General features: G+C 49.4%; 1 protein-coding gene and 1 long non-coding RNA gene across 4 annotated transcripts in view; one reads left to right on the top strand and one right to left on the bottom strand.

The window, feature by feature from the left end:
- The first annotated feature begins 293 nt into the window (after positions 1 to 293).
- LOC122206708 lies at positions 294 to 1,487 on the top strand. The gene is made up of 2 exons (XR_006196556.1): positions 294 to 642; positions 813 to 1,487. It is a non-coding gene; the product is annotated as an uncharacterized LOC122206708 (long non-coding RNA).
- A 70-nt stretch (positions 1,488 to 1,557) lies between these two features.
- TBX4 (T-box transcription factor 4) overlaps positions 1,558 to 11,910 on the bottom strand; it is a 31,363-nt gene continuing 21,010 nt past the window's right edge. Inside the window, exons 5-9 of one of the 3 annotated variants that reach the window (XR_006196555.1) lie at positions 7,459 to 7,611; positions 6,404 to 6,492; positions 6,043 to 6,278; positions 2,852 to 3,557; positions 1,558 to 2,124 (exon numbers count right to left, since the gene is read on the bottom strand). Coding sequence is in view for 2 of the 3 variants with exons in the window: in XM_042916141.1 (XP_042772075.1) it covers positions 2,938 to 3,557; positions 6,043 to 6,278; positions 6,404 to 6,492; positions 7,459 to 7,611 (1,098 nt within the window). In the remaining variant the exon portion in view is untranslated. Of the gene's footprint in view, positions 3,558 to 6,042; positions 6,279 to 6,403; positions 6,493 to 7,458; positions 7,612 to 11,910 lie in introns of all 3 variants that reach the window. The other 2 variants (XM_042916141.1, XM_042916142.1) reach the window with 2 other exon arrangements.

The raw sequence follows: 11,910 nt of genomic DNA, 5'->3' as shown, positions 1-11,910 counted from the left end.
TGTGGCAGGTTTCTGGCCCGATGATGTATGACCTGTTGGCGCTACTGAATGGTGCCCTTTGTTCCAGGGTATCCCATGTGCCCCCTTTTTATTGACTTGTTGATTCAGAAGGGCAGGAAAGTTCCACAAATCCCACTTCAGGCCTTGCTCTCTAGCCATGCCCAGGTGGGAAAGCCCCAGGACCTCATGCTTCCCAGAAAGCTGGTAGGAAGATATGGGCCGCTTAGATTCAGAATATCCCATAAGAGACAGACAGCTTTCTTTACCTTGGATTCAGGCAACTGTGTATCTGGAGAGAGGCTGGGAACCCATGTCTAGCTCCCAGCCCTGTGCCTGGGGTTCTAGAAGGTGTGGAGTGTTCCAGAATGCAATCCACCCAGAAAGAAAAGAACAGAGCAGGTGTGAGTTAGGATGAACCCACCACTTCTCTGTGTCCTAAGCCAGGTTCAGTTAAGTTTTTCTCTGTGACCAAAAAGCCCAAGGTGGGAGCCAACAGCCAAGGAAAGAAGGAGCTTGGCTTCCTTCTGCAGGAGGAAGTCCACCCAGAGAGCAGCCCTAAAGCCACAGGAAAGGACTCTGGGGAAATAGGAGACAAGGTGGACTTTTTATCCAGCAGGAAATCTCATCTTCATCCTGATGAAGGTATGGATTTAAAGAACACCCTTACCCTTGTCTTCTTTTCTCCTGGCTTCCTAGACCAATCTGCAGTGGAGATGGTGGGTGACAATGAGGGGAGGGGGCAAGAGGCAAGGCATTGTAAGGAGGGAGCCCCAACACACCTCCTGACACCAGCTTCTCTTCTAATCCAATAGGGTGGACTGGATTCATCTCCTTTCTTGCCACTCCATCTTGTGACCAAGCTTTAGGGATCTGGTTGAGGAGGAGGATGCAGAGGTCTCTTCCAGGCCTTGAATCCTTTCTCTAGGGTGCAGGTGGCTGATGAGCTCCTACATCTGACTGCTCTGGAAAGCCTCATGTTCTCCAACCTGCTCTTCAGTTCCTCACCTGAAGAAGCTGCACAGATCCCACCGAGAATTCCCTACGTGTAAGACCACCTCCTCCAAACCACCAGATTGTGTGCTGACTACTGAAATGTGACAGATTCTTGTGTACTGCCTGCCTTGCCCTTCTGGGGTCTTTGTGGACCCTGAAATCCAGACCCATCATCTGCAGAGTAGCACGAGATCAAAGATACAGCTGTTCCGTTGGTCCTAAATTCCTTCACTCTAGGCTCACTGGCTCCATAGTGTAAATGCTCAGAGGCACAGAAGAAATACCAGCAAAAGGGAGGATGAGACCATTGCTGAGCCAAGAAATGACAAGTCAGTAGTAAAGAGCATCCACACACTTCACAGTTGTAAAATGGCTTTATGTTCTGATATGTAAAATAAAATGTCCATGCTATATAACAAAACACTTGAAGTTCCATACCCCCTGTTGGCTAATATGTCTTTCTAATAAAGTTTAATCTGTGGTGTGTATGTTTATATATATATATATTTATTTATTTATATATTTATATATTTATATATTTATTATTTATTTATTTATATGTTTTATCTAAACCATTCTTAGTTTTTAACATCAAATGTGTAATAAAATTTTAAATAGATGTCTTTCCAAATACCCCCTCCAGCGTTCATTTTATTAGGTTTATTCATTTGTAAAAAGCAAAGCTGAATTTGACATGTGGCCTGCATTTGTGAGATATATATATATATATATATTTATTTATTTATATATATATATAATATATAAATAGCTATTCAGCATGCAAAGAGTTTAGTGATTTCCCAAATTTGATTACAGAGTTCATACCAGCCCCATGGATGGTCTGGTGACGTTCGATGCTAAAGAGCTGGGCTGGGGACTACACGATTCACCTCACTGGAGAATTATCCTTGCTCTCTGAGCTCACTGGCTGAATTTACTGGAAGAAATGAATGTTTTCTCAATTCTTGTTTTTATTTCTGTTGGGCTTTCTTGCTCCAGAGGCGAGGATTTTCTGGGAGAACAGGCTCTGCCTGGCGGCAGCTCCGATGTAACCTCCTGGGGACGTTGCCAGGTGAAGTGTGTTTCATAATTGCCAGTCACAGGATGCAGATGGTGCCTGAGAGGCCGAGTCTTATGCACCCGAGAGTGAGAAACTATATGTCAGGGACGGAGGGGAAGGGCTTTGTACTGTATAAGAAAACCTGAATGATGACAGAGATGCTATTGGTTGCATTTTCCCTCCTCTTGAAGGAAAAAACCCTTTTTTAATACTCATCAGGTAGCACTTAGCACATGACCTTCTCTGAAAATCATCCCTCAGACCTCAGAACTCCAGGGATCAATTTCCAGGCCAGTAACTGAGCAGTCAGCTCTACTCTCAGAGCAGGCTTTTGTGGCTTAGCTGAGTGCACGTCTCAGGTAGTCTCACAGAATCTCCAGAAGCCAAAAGAGTGGGCCTCCTGTCCCCCAAACAAGATTTTCAGCTTCTTTGCTAACAGAAGGCCAGGAGCTCTAAGATGTGCACAAAGCCCTCCCACCCCAGCAATGAGAATCTTCCCCCAACTTTCCCTATGAGAGAGACTGCACCACCTGGCCCCTGAGTAAATCAAAGATTATATTATCCAAATCTCTAAATAACTCGCATGAACTCTCTACTCCCATCCCATCCATGCACATGTCAAGACATGTGAGATAACAGTGGACCCAGGTCCCGCAGCCAAAATCGCTTCTTAGATAATTGTTTTTTTTTCTTGTCATGGCCTCTATTGTATATCAGAAGATAGATGCTCTCCAAATGTACGCATGTACAAACACACACACACACACACACACGCATACATCACACCCTCTGAAATACCTTCCTGTGTTTCTTGGTAGTGCAGGCCACCCACAGAGGTTAACACTGGATGAACATGGTCCTGGGGCTGTCGAGAGACATGGGAGTCATCCGTCAGTCCAGTTCTCTACAGTTCCCATTCCTGAATGGTATTGTAAGGAAGCCTCCCGGGACAAGGAGAAGCTTTGAGAGTAGAGAAACTCATTGGCAGCATTCAAGTGTGGAGAGGGTGGCTTCCTCTCGCACACTGCAGGGAGGCCTCGCTCCCTGGGGAAGGAGGCGGCGGGCCCCCGCTCCCGGACCTGAGACTGTGAGAGCTGATTGTAGACGCTGAAGTGGGTGTTTCCTGGTGCCTGGGAGCTCTGAGCAGAGATAGTAGGCAGCCGAGGCATCATAGTGGTGGCGGTGAAGTGTGTGGGGAAGGATTGGTAAGGCACAGTCTCCATCGTCTGAACGCTGTAGCTTGTGTACGGTGAGACCGATGTCCACATGTTACAGCTCAGTGGGGGTGGGGGCAAGTCGTCCACACCAGACACCCCAGCAATCTCAGGCCCTGAACCTGAGTACATACAGGCTTCTCTTGGGGTCACCTCACTGCAGTAGGAGGGGCTCAGCATCTGTTGGTCATAGGGAGGGGGAGAGCGGAAGTAATGATCCTCCCCCACTGCAGGGGGAGCCTCCAGATAGGATCGCTTGCAGGGCAGGTCCAGGTGTCGGGCACTGTCTGCTGGAAGACAAAGAAACCTTCAGGAAGGGCCATTTCTACCAACCCAGGGCCCAGAACACCCCTTGTGGATGCCAAGACAGCCTACCCTTGCCATTCAGGGCTTGCCCTGCCCCATGTTGCCATGGTACTCCCAGAACCATTTTAATCAGCAACAGCTTTTATGAGGTGGTGGCAGCCAAGAAATGGTCAGATTATGGACACTGCTCAAAGGCCACAGGGGATACCACATCAGTGGACATTGAGTGATGTGGTTAGCCAGGCGGCATATAGCTTTCATCCTTTGCCACCCTGACTCTCGGGGATGGTAAGAGGCCTTAATGTGCATTAGCATTCTTAGGCTAGGCCCACCCTGGCCAAGGAAAGTGGAGGCAATTGCCAGGCCAAACCAGGCCCAGAGGCCACATCTGTCTGAATTAGCCAGAAAATTAAAGCCACAATGTTTCTGCCTTAATCCTCAGCTCCCAGGAAGGCCTTAGCAAGCCAAAGCTACTCGCAGGCACGTTCCTATTACTTTTAGAAGAAGAAGTAAACACTACATATGTTCAAAGAAATCCCGGCAGATTGTTATTATACAGATTCCAACACAACAGTATTTACAAAATTAAGAAATGGAGTTGATAATAAGTAAAAGGTGACTTCTACTTTCAAGGCTAAACATACTCTCTTTGGGGAAAGATGACATCAGCTGCCCCAAACCATGTATGCATGTCTTTCAACCTCCTCAACCATGACAGCTTGACTCTCTGGAGTGTCACATCCTCCCGTGGGACCCAGGGATGACCCAGGCCTGAAGACTTGGGCAAAAGACCACTAAACAAATTTAAGAACACTTGTCCAAAGGCTTAACTTGGCCTCCCTCCTTCTGTTTTCTCTAGGGATTCATTCTGGGAGCTGTGTGTATGCACAGGGCAGGGTGGCCTGGGGGATGAGTGGACTGAGTTTGAAGGCCTGCACTCATCTCTCCACTCTTCCCCTCTGGAAGCATCTTCCCTGAAAAGGAGAAACTTGCCTCTTTTTTCACCCAGCTCTCTCACCCTTACTCATCCCTCCTTTCTCTCGTCTCTCCAAATTCTTCCTTCCTCTCAAAAGTACTAAGCTCTTGGACCTGCGAAGTGGCCCAGTGACTCTAGGTCAGGAGTGAGCAAACTTTCTCTGTAAAGGGCCAGATAGTAGACATTTTAGGCTCTGTGGGCTGTAACAGAATCTTTTGCAGCTATTTGACCCTGCTGTTATCACACGAAGGTGGCCATGGACAGTAGTTGAGCAAATGCATATGTCTGTGTTCCCATAAAACTTTATTTATGGATATTAAAGTCTGAATTTCATATAATGTTCACATATCATGAAATAGTCATCCTTTGACTTCTTTCAACTACTAAAAAAATGTAAAACCATTTTTTATGTCTCACAGGTTGAACAAAAACAGACAATAGTCCGGATTTGGATCAAGGGCCACAGTTTGCTAACCCCTGCTCTAGGCCATTCATTCTAACAGGACTAGAGCAGCAGATACTCAGAACTCTACCAGCTGCTCCCTAGGAGCTAGAGAGAACATTCTGGATTTTAAGCAAAAGTCCCTAAAACCCATTCCCAAGAGAATCTCAGGGTCCCTGAGGGTTCTTCTGGTGTAAACACCAATCATCTGTATTTTATATATGGAGAAACTGAGAACTGCTACCAGAGCTCAGATGTGCCAGTTCCCAGCTCAGGGCTCTTCTTCTCCAAAAGAAGAAGAAAACATTTCTTTTGCTTGTCTTCCTGGCTCCCAATCTACATCCACAGTAGTTTATTTCCATTCTCAAGAAGCCTTTCCATTCTCATGACTCTGGGTCATCCGTGTTTTAGGATTGAAGTTGCTTTGATAAATGACAGCCTCAATCTCAAAATCTCTGGACTAGGATGCTTCAGCCTCCTCCCATGCTTAGAGATGGAGTCCAGCTGACTTTGTGTGATCTGCCCATCCCGTGGAGGCTCTGAAAGCAGTGGCTATAAAGCAACATCTGAAATGGGGGAGGGGTACCAGTGTCTGGGGACACCAAGACCACGAGCTGTCTCTGAGGATTCTGAAGTGTACATTAAAATCAAGAATTGGGACACGTGGGTGGCTCAGTCGGTTAAACGCCTGACTTCGGCTCAGGTCATGATTTCGCGGCTTGTTTGCTTTGGGCTCTGTGCTGACAGCTCGGGACAGCTCGGAGCTTGGAGCCTGCTTCAGATTCTGTGTCTCCCTCTCTCTCTCTGCCCCACCCCAGCTCATGCTCTGTTTCTCTCTGCCTCAAAAATAAACATAAAAAATATTTTAAATCAAGAATCAATATTCTTGCATGGGGCCTGACCATGGTCCCTAACCTTTCAGGCTTATTCTCCCAGGCCACACAATAACCAGGTACGTGTGTGTGTACCCATGCATTCGTGGAAAGTGTTTGTAGGAAGAGCTTTATCCCTCCTCTGACCCTCTAGGGCTTCCAGACTTGGAGAGAACTACCTCGTCTTTTCAGGCAGTGATAGAAGAGACTGGAGTCCCTCTGGGCTGGGAAGGTGTTGAGGGGAAGGTCCTGTGGCTCGGCCGCAGCAAACTGCATGTGAGCACCATTCTCATACTGGTAGTGCTGGAGCGCCTGGTGGGCACCATGCAGGGGGCTGACGTCAGGCTTGGCTGAGAGCTGGGTGGAGACAAGCCTCTGTCTCATGATGCTTTTTGAGATCACAGGATATTCTTTGCTGGAGGTGTGGGAGGACAGTCAGAGGGAGACAGGAAGAGAGTAAAGATACTTTGAGGGTTACCAGGTCTGTGTGCCTGAACCCAGCCGGCCTGCCCTCCCTACCCCCCGGCCTGGCAGCCCCACCTCTGTAGTCGGGCCACACGCAGGTCGCTGTCGTCACTGCCCCGGAATCCCTTGGCAAAAGGGTTGTTCTCAATTTTCAGCTGTGTGATCTGTCAGGAGAGGACACACAGAGTCGCTGGGGTAGAGGGCTGGGCAGGCTTTGGGCCCTCCCCCACTGCCCCAGGCACATTCAGAGCCTGGGTAAATTGCACACCCAAGCCCAAGACCAGCTGCAGTCTTGCTGGGTCCTCCTTGGCCTCACTGTTCACATATGGCTCCTTGCTAGCTTTCATCCATTCTACTAACTTCAGACCTTCTGATTCTGTCTCCTGTCCTCCTGTCCCACTGTGCCTGGAACAGCTTCCCATCTGTGTCACCCTTGTCCAGTGCAACTGCCACCTCAGCTTCCAAGTGACCGTACAAATCTGACTGTCAATGTTCTGCCTAAAATTTGCCACAGCCTATGGCCCTTCCCCAGTATCCCCAGCCCACCTCGCCAGTCCCAATATGCATGATGTGAAAAGAGCTCCAAGAAGGGTAGCACGGGCAAAGGCAGAGAGACAGGGGACAGCAGCCCATGCAGGGGTCTGGAGGCAGTTTGGGACGGTCATGCTATGGAAGGGGGTGTAGGGTGGGAGGCGGACCTCTCTGACTGCAGCCTGGGAATGGCCTCCAGAAGGCTCAGTCCTGGCTCTTCTACAGCTGACAGTACCCTGGGCTCCTTTCCCCATTCTCTCCCCTTCCTTGACAGGCCAGAATCAACTTTTAAATCCCACCAGGAAGAAGAAGTTTGTAGAACAAAATGGCTAACTAACACTCAAGCCACAGGGCAAGATCCATGCTCTTGGCTTCTACAGTTGCCAACTTGGTCCATTCTCCATAATTACTTTGCACTGAAGATTTAGGGGTCTGGTCTACTTTCCTGTTCATCATCCAATTTCTCACTGCTCTGAGGGACAATATAGGTGTCTGGGACGTCTCAGCCGCACTGCGTGGGGACGTCACTTCCTGCCTTTCTGTAGTAGCACAGAAATGCCAGGCAGCATCAGCAGTGGGGGCTATGGGGGTGGCCGTACCTTGTGATTCTGGTAGGAGGTCACAGAGATGAAGGAAGTCTCTGGGAACACATGGGTGCAGAAGGCTGTGTTTTTGGAGCCAAAAGCATTGTTCTCATCAGCCTTCACGATGTGTAGCCGTGGCTGGTACTTGTGCATGGAATTGAGGATGATCTGGAAGAGAAGTGTCTCTTTCTGAGCTCCAGGTCTCCACCCTGGTCTCAGTCAGCTGGCCTTGGGCTGGCTTTCATTCTCCTAAAAGCCCAGGCTCCAGGGCCTGACTACAGCCAGAAAGGTGCTAATGCTCCCAAGTGAAGAACCAGGTCCCCGAGCACCAGTTCAGCCCCCATGGTCCCCACTCAGCCTCTCTGCTCTGGAACCAAAACCTGGCTTTCCTAATGGCACAGATTGTTTTGCTGCAGTAATGGAGAACCAAACATTTAAAAGCTCAAGTGACCTCAGTATATTGTAGCAGGTGGAATTCCAAGCCGTAGGCAAAGTCCCAGGGTGCCACTGACTTGCTGTGTGACCTCAGGCAAATCACTGGACTTCTCTGAGCCCCAGCTGTCATATTTGTAAAATGGAATCCTAATATATAACTTACCCCTCAGGTTTCCTGCTTCAATTGACTCTTTACCCAGATCCTCTCATTCTTCTCCCACCTCTCCTGCTCCTCCCCACTCCCCATCATGTGACTGGCCTTTCTTATAGATACCTGACTGGGTGTGCAGAATGGCCGAGGAGCGGAGGAAAGAGTTCCACTCTGACTCTTTTCCATCTGTCTCAACATTTGCAGAGGCCTGTGGAAGGGATGCCGGGGAAACCCAGCTGCATCCTGCCCTCAGACCTGCCCAAGACACCTCACAGCCTGGGGAGAAGCTCCATCGTGGGCTAGAATTCCAGGTGCCGAGGTAGGAGACAGCAAAGTTCCAGAAATAATGCCAGAGAAAGCCGGAGGCCCCAGGAACCTACTGGCCCTTGGGGATGCCTGGGACTGGGGAGGAGGGCCACCCCACCAGACACGAAGAGCCCAGGAGGCTTGGCCCCAGAGCCCCGGGAGTAACACACAGTAGTTGCTGCTCCAAACCTGCTTCATTCAGCTGTGCCCCACGGTAGCGGCTGAATCATGTGCCATTAAAATGTATTTTTTATCGTTGACATTTGCCAGACGCCCTCCCCATTGGAGGCAGGACCAGGAATTTGGGGCATTTTATCAGCACGGCTGCTTTTGTTAACCCTTTGGCTCCTATCCTAGCTGGGCAAGGCCGGCTCTCTGGCCCCATTACTCTCTCACCTCCTTTCTTTCCTTCCTTTCCTTCCAAGAGTGCCCTTTCTTGGGTTAGCCCTGCTGGCTCCCACCTTTCCCCATTCCCAGTGACAGGCCTGATGCTGAAGCTTGTTGCAAGATTAAACCCCTGAGTGACCAGACTGCCAAAAGAAAGGCCAGAGCCAGGCTCTTCCATGGAAAACCAAGGCAGAAGTCTTAGTCTGGGAAGCACACGCTGGGGACAGAGAAAGCCCAGAGGGCAGGCTCAGCTGAGGAAGTAGGTGGGTCAGGAGCTGGGCTGTGGCCTCTGGATTTCCCTGGGCTCCTCAGTTTGGCCTGGTAGCTTCATCCAGTAGGAGCTTGCTTTTCTGCCTTCTGCACTGGTTGTGCCCCACTAAACCCCAGTGACAAACTTCTGGACTTTCTCAGGGCAGGTACAGAGCACTCCAAACCTCAAGCCAGGTCCTGCAGCTGGGGACCCACTGCTCAACTGGGAGCCAGCCAGATTAAAAAAAAAAAAAACAAAAACAACTCAGGGTGGACACAAGTTCTCCCTTGGGAAACCTCAATGGACATCCATTTCTAGGAGGCTGGGGAGAGGGGCTGGAACTTGGGAAACACCTCCCAGTCCTTTTGGGTTACTCCGTCAACCTGCACTGCTCCCAGCTGCAGGAGTTCACAAAGGACCTAAGTTCCCAGAACTAAATACCTGGGAGGTGGCCTGGATGCATCCAGAAGTCCCCAGATTCCCACCTCTGGGCCTTTTCACATGAAGTTCCTTCTGCTCAATTTTCCTTTCCCATTCTCTCTCACCTTCTAGGGCAATCATCTCAAGGCCTAACTCTTCTGGGAAGCCTTCCCAGATTACTAGGTCCTGTTCTGAACTCCTGATGCTGACTGAAACTTCCTCCCTGTGCACTGTCTGCCTGGCTGTTGTGTTGCTTCTTAGTGGCTTCCTATTTCTTCTTGTCCCTTCAATTAAACTATAAACCCCTCAAGAGAAAGGGCCAGATCTTTTACTCCTTTTGTATCTCTAGGCTCCTTTACCCCAAAACAGGAACTAGTAAGTACAAGGCAGGGTTACAGGACTGGGGAGACTTGGGCCATCATCACAAGCTCCCTGTCCCTTCCTCTCCTGTCTTTCTTTGCTCACTAGAGACAAGGTAACCTCTGAGGCATTTTTCAGGTGAAACACAGTGATTAAACATGTGTGCAGACAACCTCCCCATGAGCACTTGCACACTGCAGTTCCCTGGCCACGCTGGCTCTCCTAGGGCGGGGAGAGCACAGACACTGGACTCACAGACCCAAGGCAGATGCAGGCATCTGCATGGTGAGGCTGGGCTCTCCCTTCGGGACACCTTCAGACCAATGACAGCATCCACCCTGCTCCTCTGCCAACTGGGCAGTCACAGGCTGTGTTAGTCCAGCCAGAGTTCTAGGTATTATCGACTCCCCTGCTCCTCACTGTCACTCACCTCCAGGTCCAGTCAATGACCAAGTCCTGTGACTCCATCTGCAGGATAAAAACCTCTCCATTACCCCACACACCCTTGATCCAGGCCCACCATCTCTCTCCAGGTTTGGGACCACCTCTTCCCTGTCTATATCTATTTCCTCTCCCTCTTCACGTGCCACGCATCAGATCAGGTCACTCCCCTGATTAGAACCTTCCAGTTCACCCAGGAACACTGCACACTGCTTGAGAGGCACCTTTTGTAGTTTCTCCTCTTGCCTCCCCTGTTCCCCTCCCCCACTTCCTGCCAGCATTTAGAGCTCAATAAATGTCATATCTATAATGGGGTTCCCTCTTGCCCCTTGGGGTTCCCTCTTTGATGGTTCCCTCTTGCCCCTTGGGTTAAAAGCCAAACTCCTTAGCCTATCAGACAAGGTCCTCTATTGACTGACGTGGAGAGATTGCCAAACACACCTTTTAGGGGAGGGAACCAGACTGGCTGGCAGGGAAAACTGGGAAGAGAGAAACTGCCTGCAGGGGCAGGAAGGAGCCACTAGGGGGGTGCAATCCCAGACACAGAGAAGTCAAGAAGGGTCCAGAAGCTTCTATGGATTTCTGTTCACCAGTGATAAGTCTTGAGCAAGCTCTTCCCCTCCAGTCCCTATCTATAAAGTGAGGCCTTCAACTAAGAAGTGGTCCCAAACACCCCTTCTAACTTGGACAGTCTGGAACCTGGACAGGTGTCTGGAAGAAAGTCCCCTCATTGAACCAGTGCAAATATAAAGTGGAGCCTCAGCCCCAACAGCCCAGGAGAATGTGAAACCAACTCCGTGACTCACACCTGGCTTTACTCGGAAGTTCCCCAGGCGCCACATTAATCTCTTTTGCCAGAGTCTCACATTTATATTTGTGGCAGAGGATGCTGGGCCAAATGGACCAGCCACATCAACAAACCCCACTACATGACTGGTCCCGTTATTGTTTTACAGAAATGGGATTCATTATGTTCTGGCTACAATTCAGAAGCCTGTTCTATTTTAACAACTGTGATAGTGCCAAACATCCATCTCCTCGAGAGATCTCCATAGCGTGCTTGGCCAATGAGGTCCAGATTTATCTGCATTAGAATCACAGAACATTAGGGCATGGAGAGGCAGACCTTAGAAATCATTCTAGTCCAACCTCCTAATTTACAGATGAGGAACAGGAGGCTTATAGTGGGAACGTGACTCGCCCAAGAACACATAGCTGGTTGGAGACAGAATCCTGAGAAGATTCCAGATGACCTTCGAGAGAGCACACACTGCTCTCAACAACATATTCAGTAACGAATAACAAAGTGTCAACCAAACACCGCATGAGATGAGGACTCACCAGGCCCTATTGTCCATCACAGAAAGCAGTGTATCTGAATGCTAGCCATACAAGTGTGGCTAATGTCCATTTTGTCATCTATTAAAACCAGATTTTCCCCTGCATCATAGTTTTACTTTCTAAGACTACCTTCTCCATCCTCCTTCTTACCCTCTCCAGTCCTGCAAACAGGGAAGGACAGAGACAGGATCTACAGCTTACATAAAAAGAAGAGGAGCACCTGGGTGGCTCAGTAAGTTAAGCGTCCAACTTCGGCTCAGGTCGTGATCTCACAGTTTGTAGGTTTGAGCTCCACATCGGGCTCTGTGTTGACAGCTCAGAGCCTGGAGCCTGCTTCGGATTGTGTCTCCGTCTCTCTCTGAGAGAGTTCTGTCTC

Source organism: Panthera leo, chromosome E1 (genome assembly GCF_018350215.1).
Source record: "Panthera leo isolate Ple1 chromosome E1, P.leo_Ple1_pat1.1, whole genome shotgun sequence".
Lineage (NCBI taxonomy): Eukaryota > Metazoa > Chordata > Mammalia > Carnivora > Felidae > Panthera > Panthera leo.
This window is presented reverse-complemented; position numbering and strand designations above follow the sequence as displayed.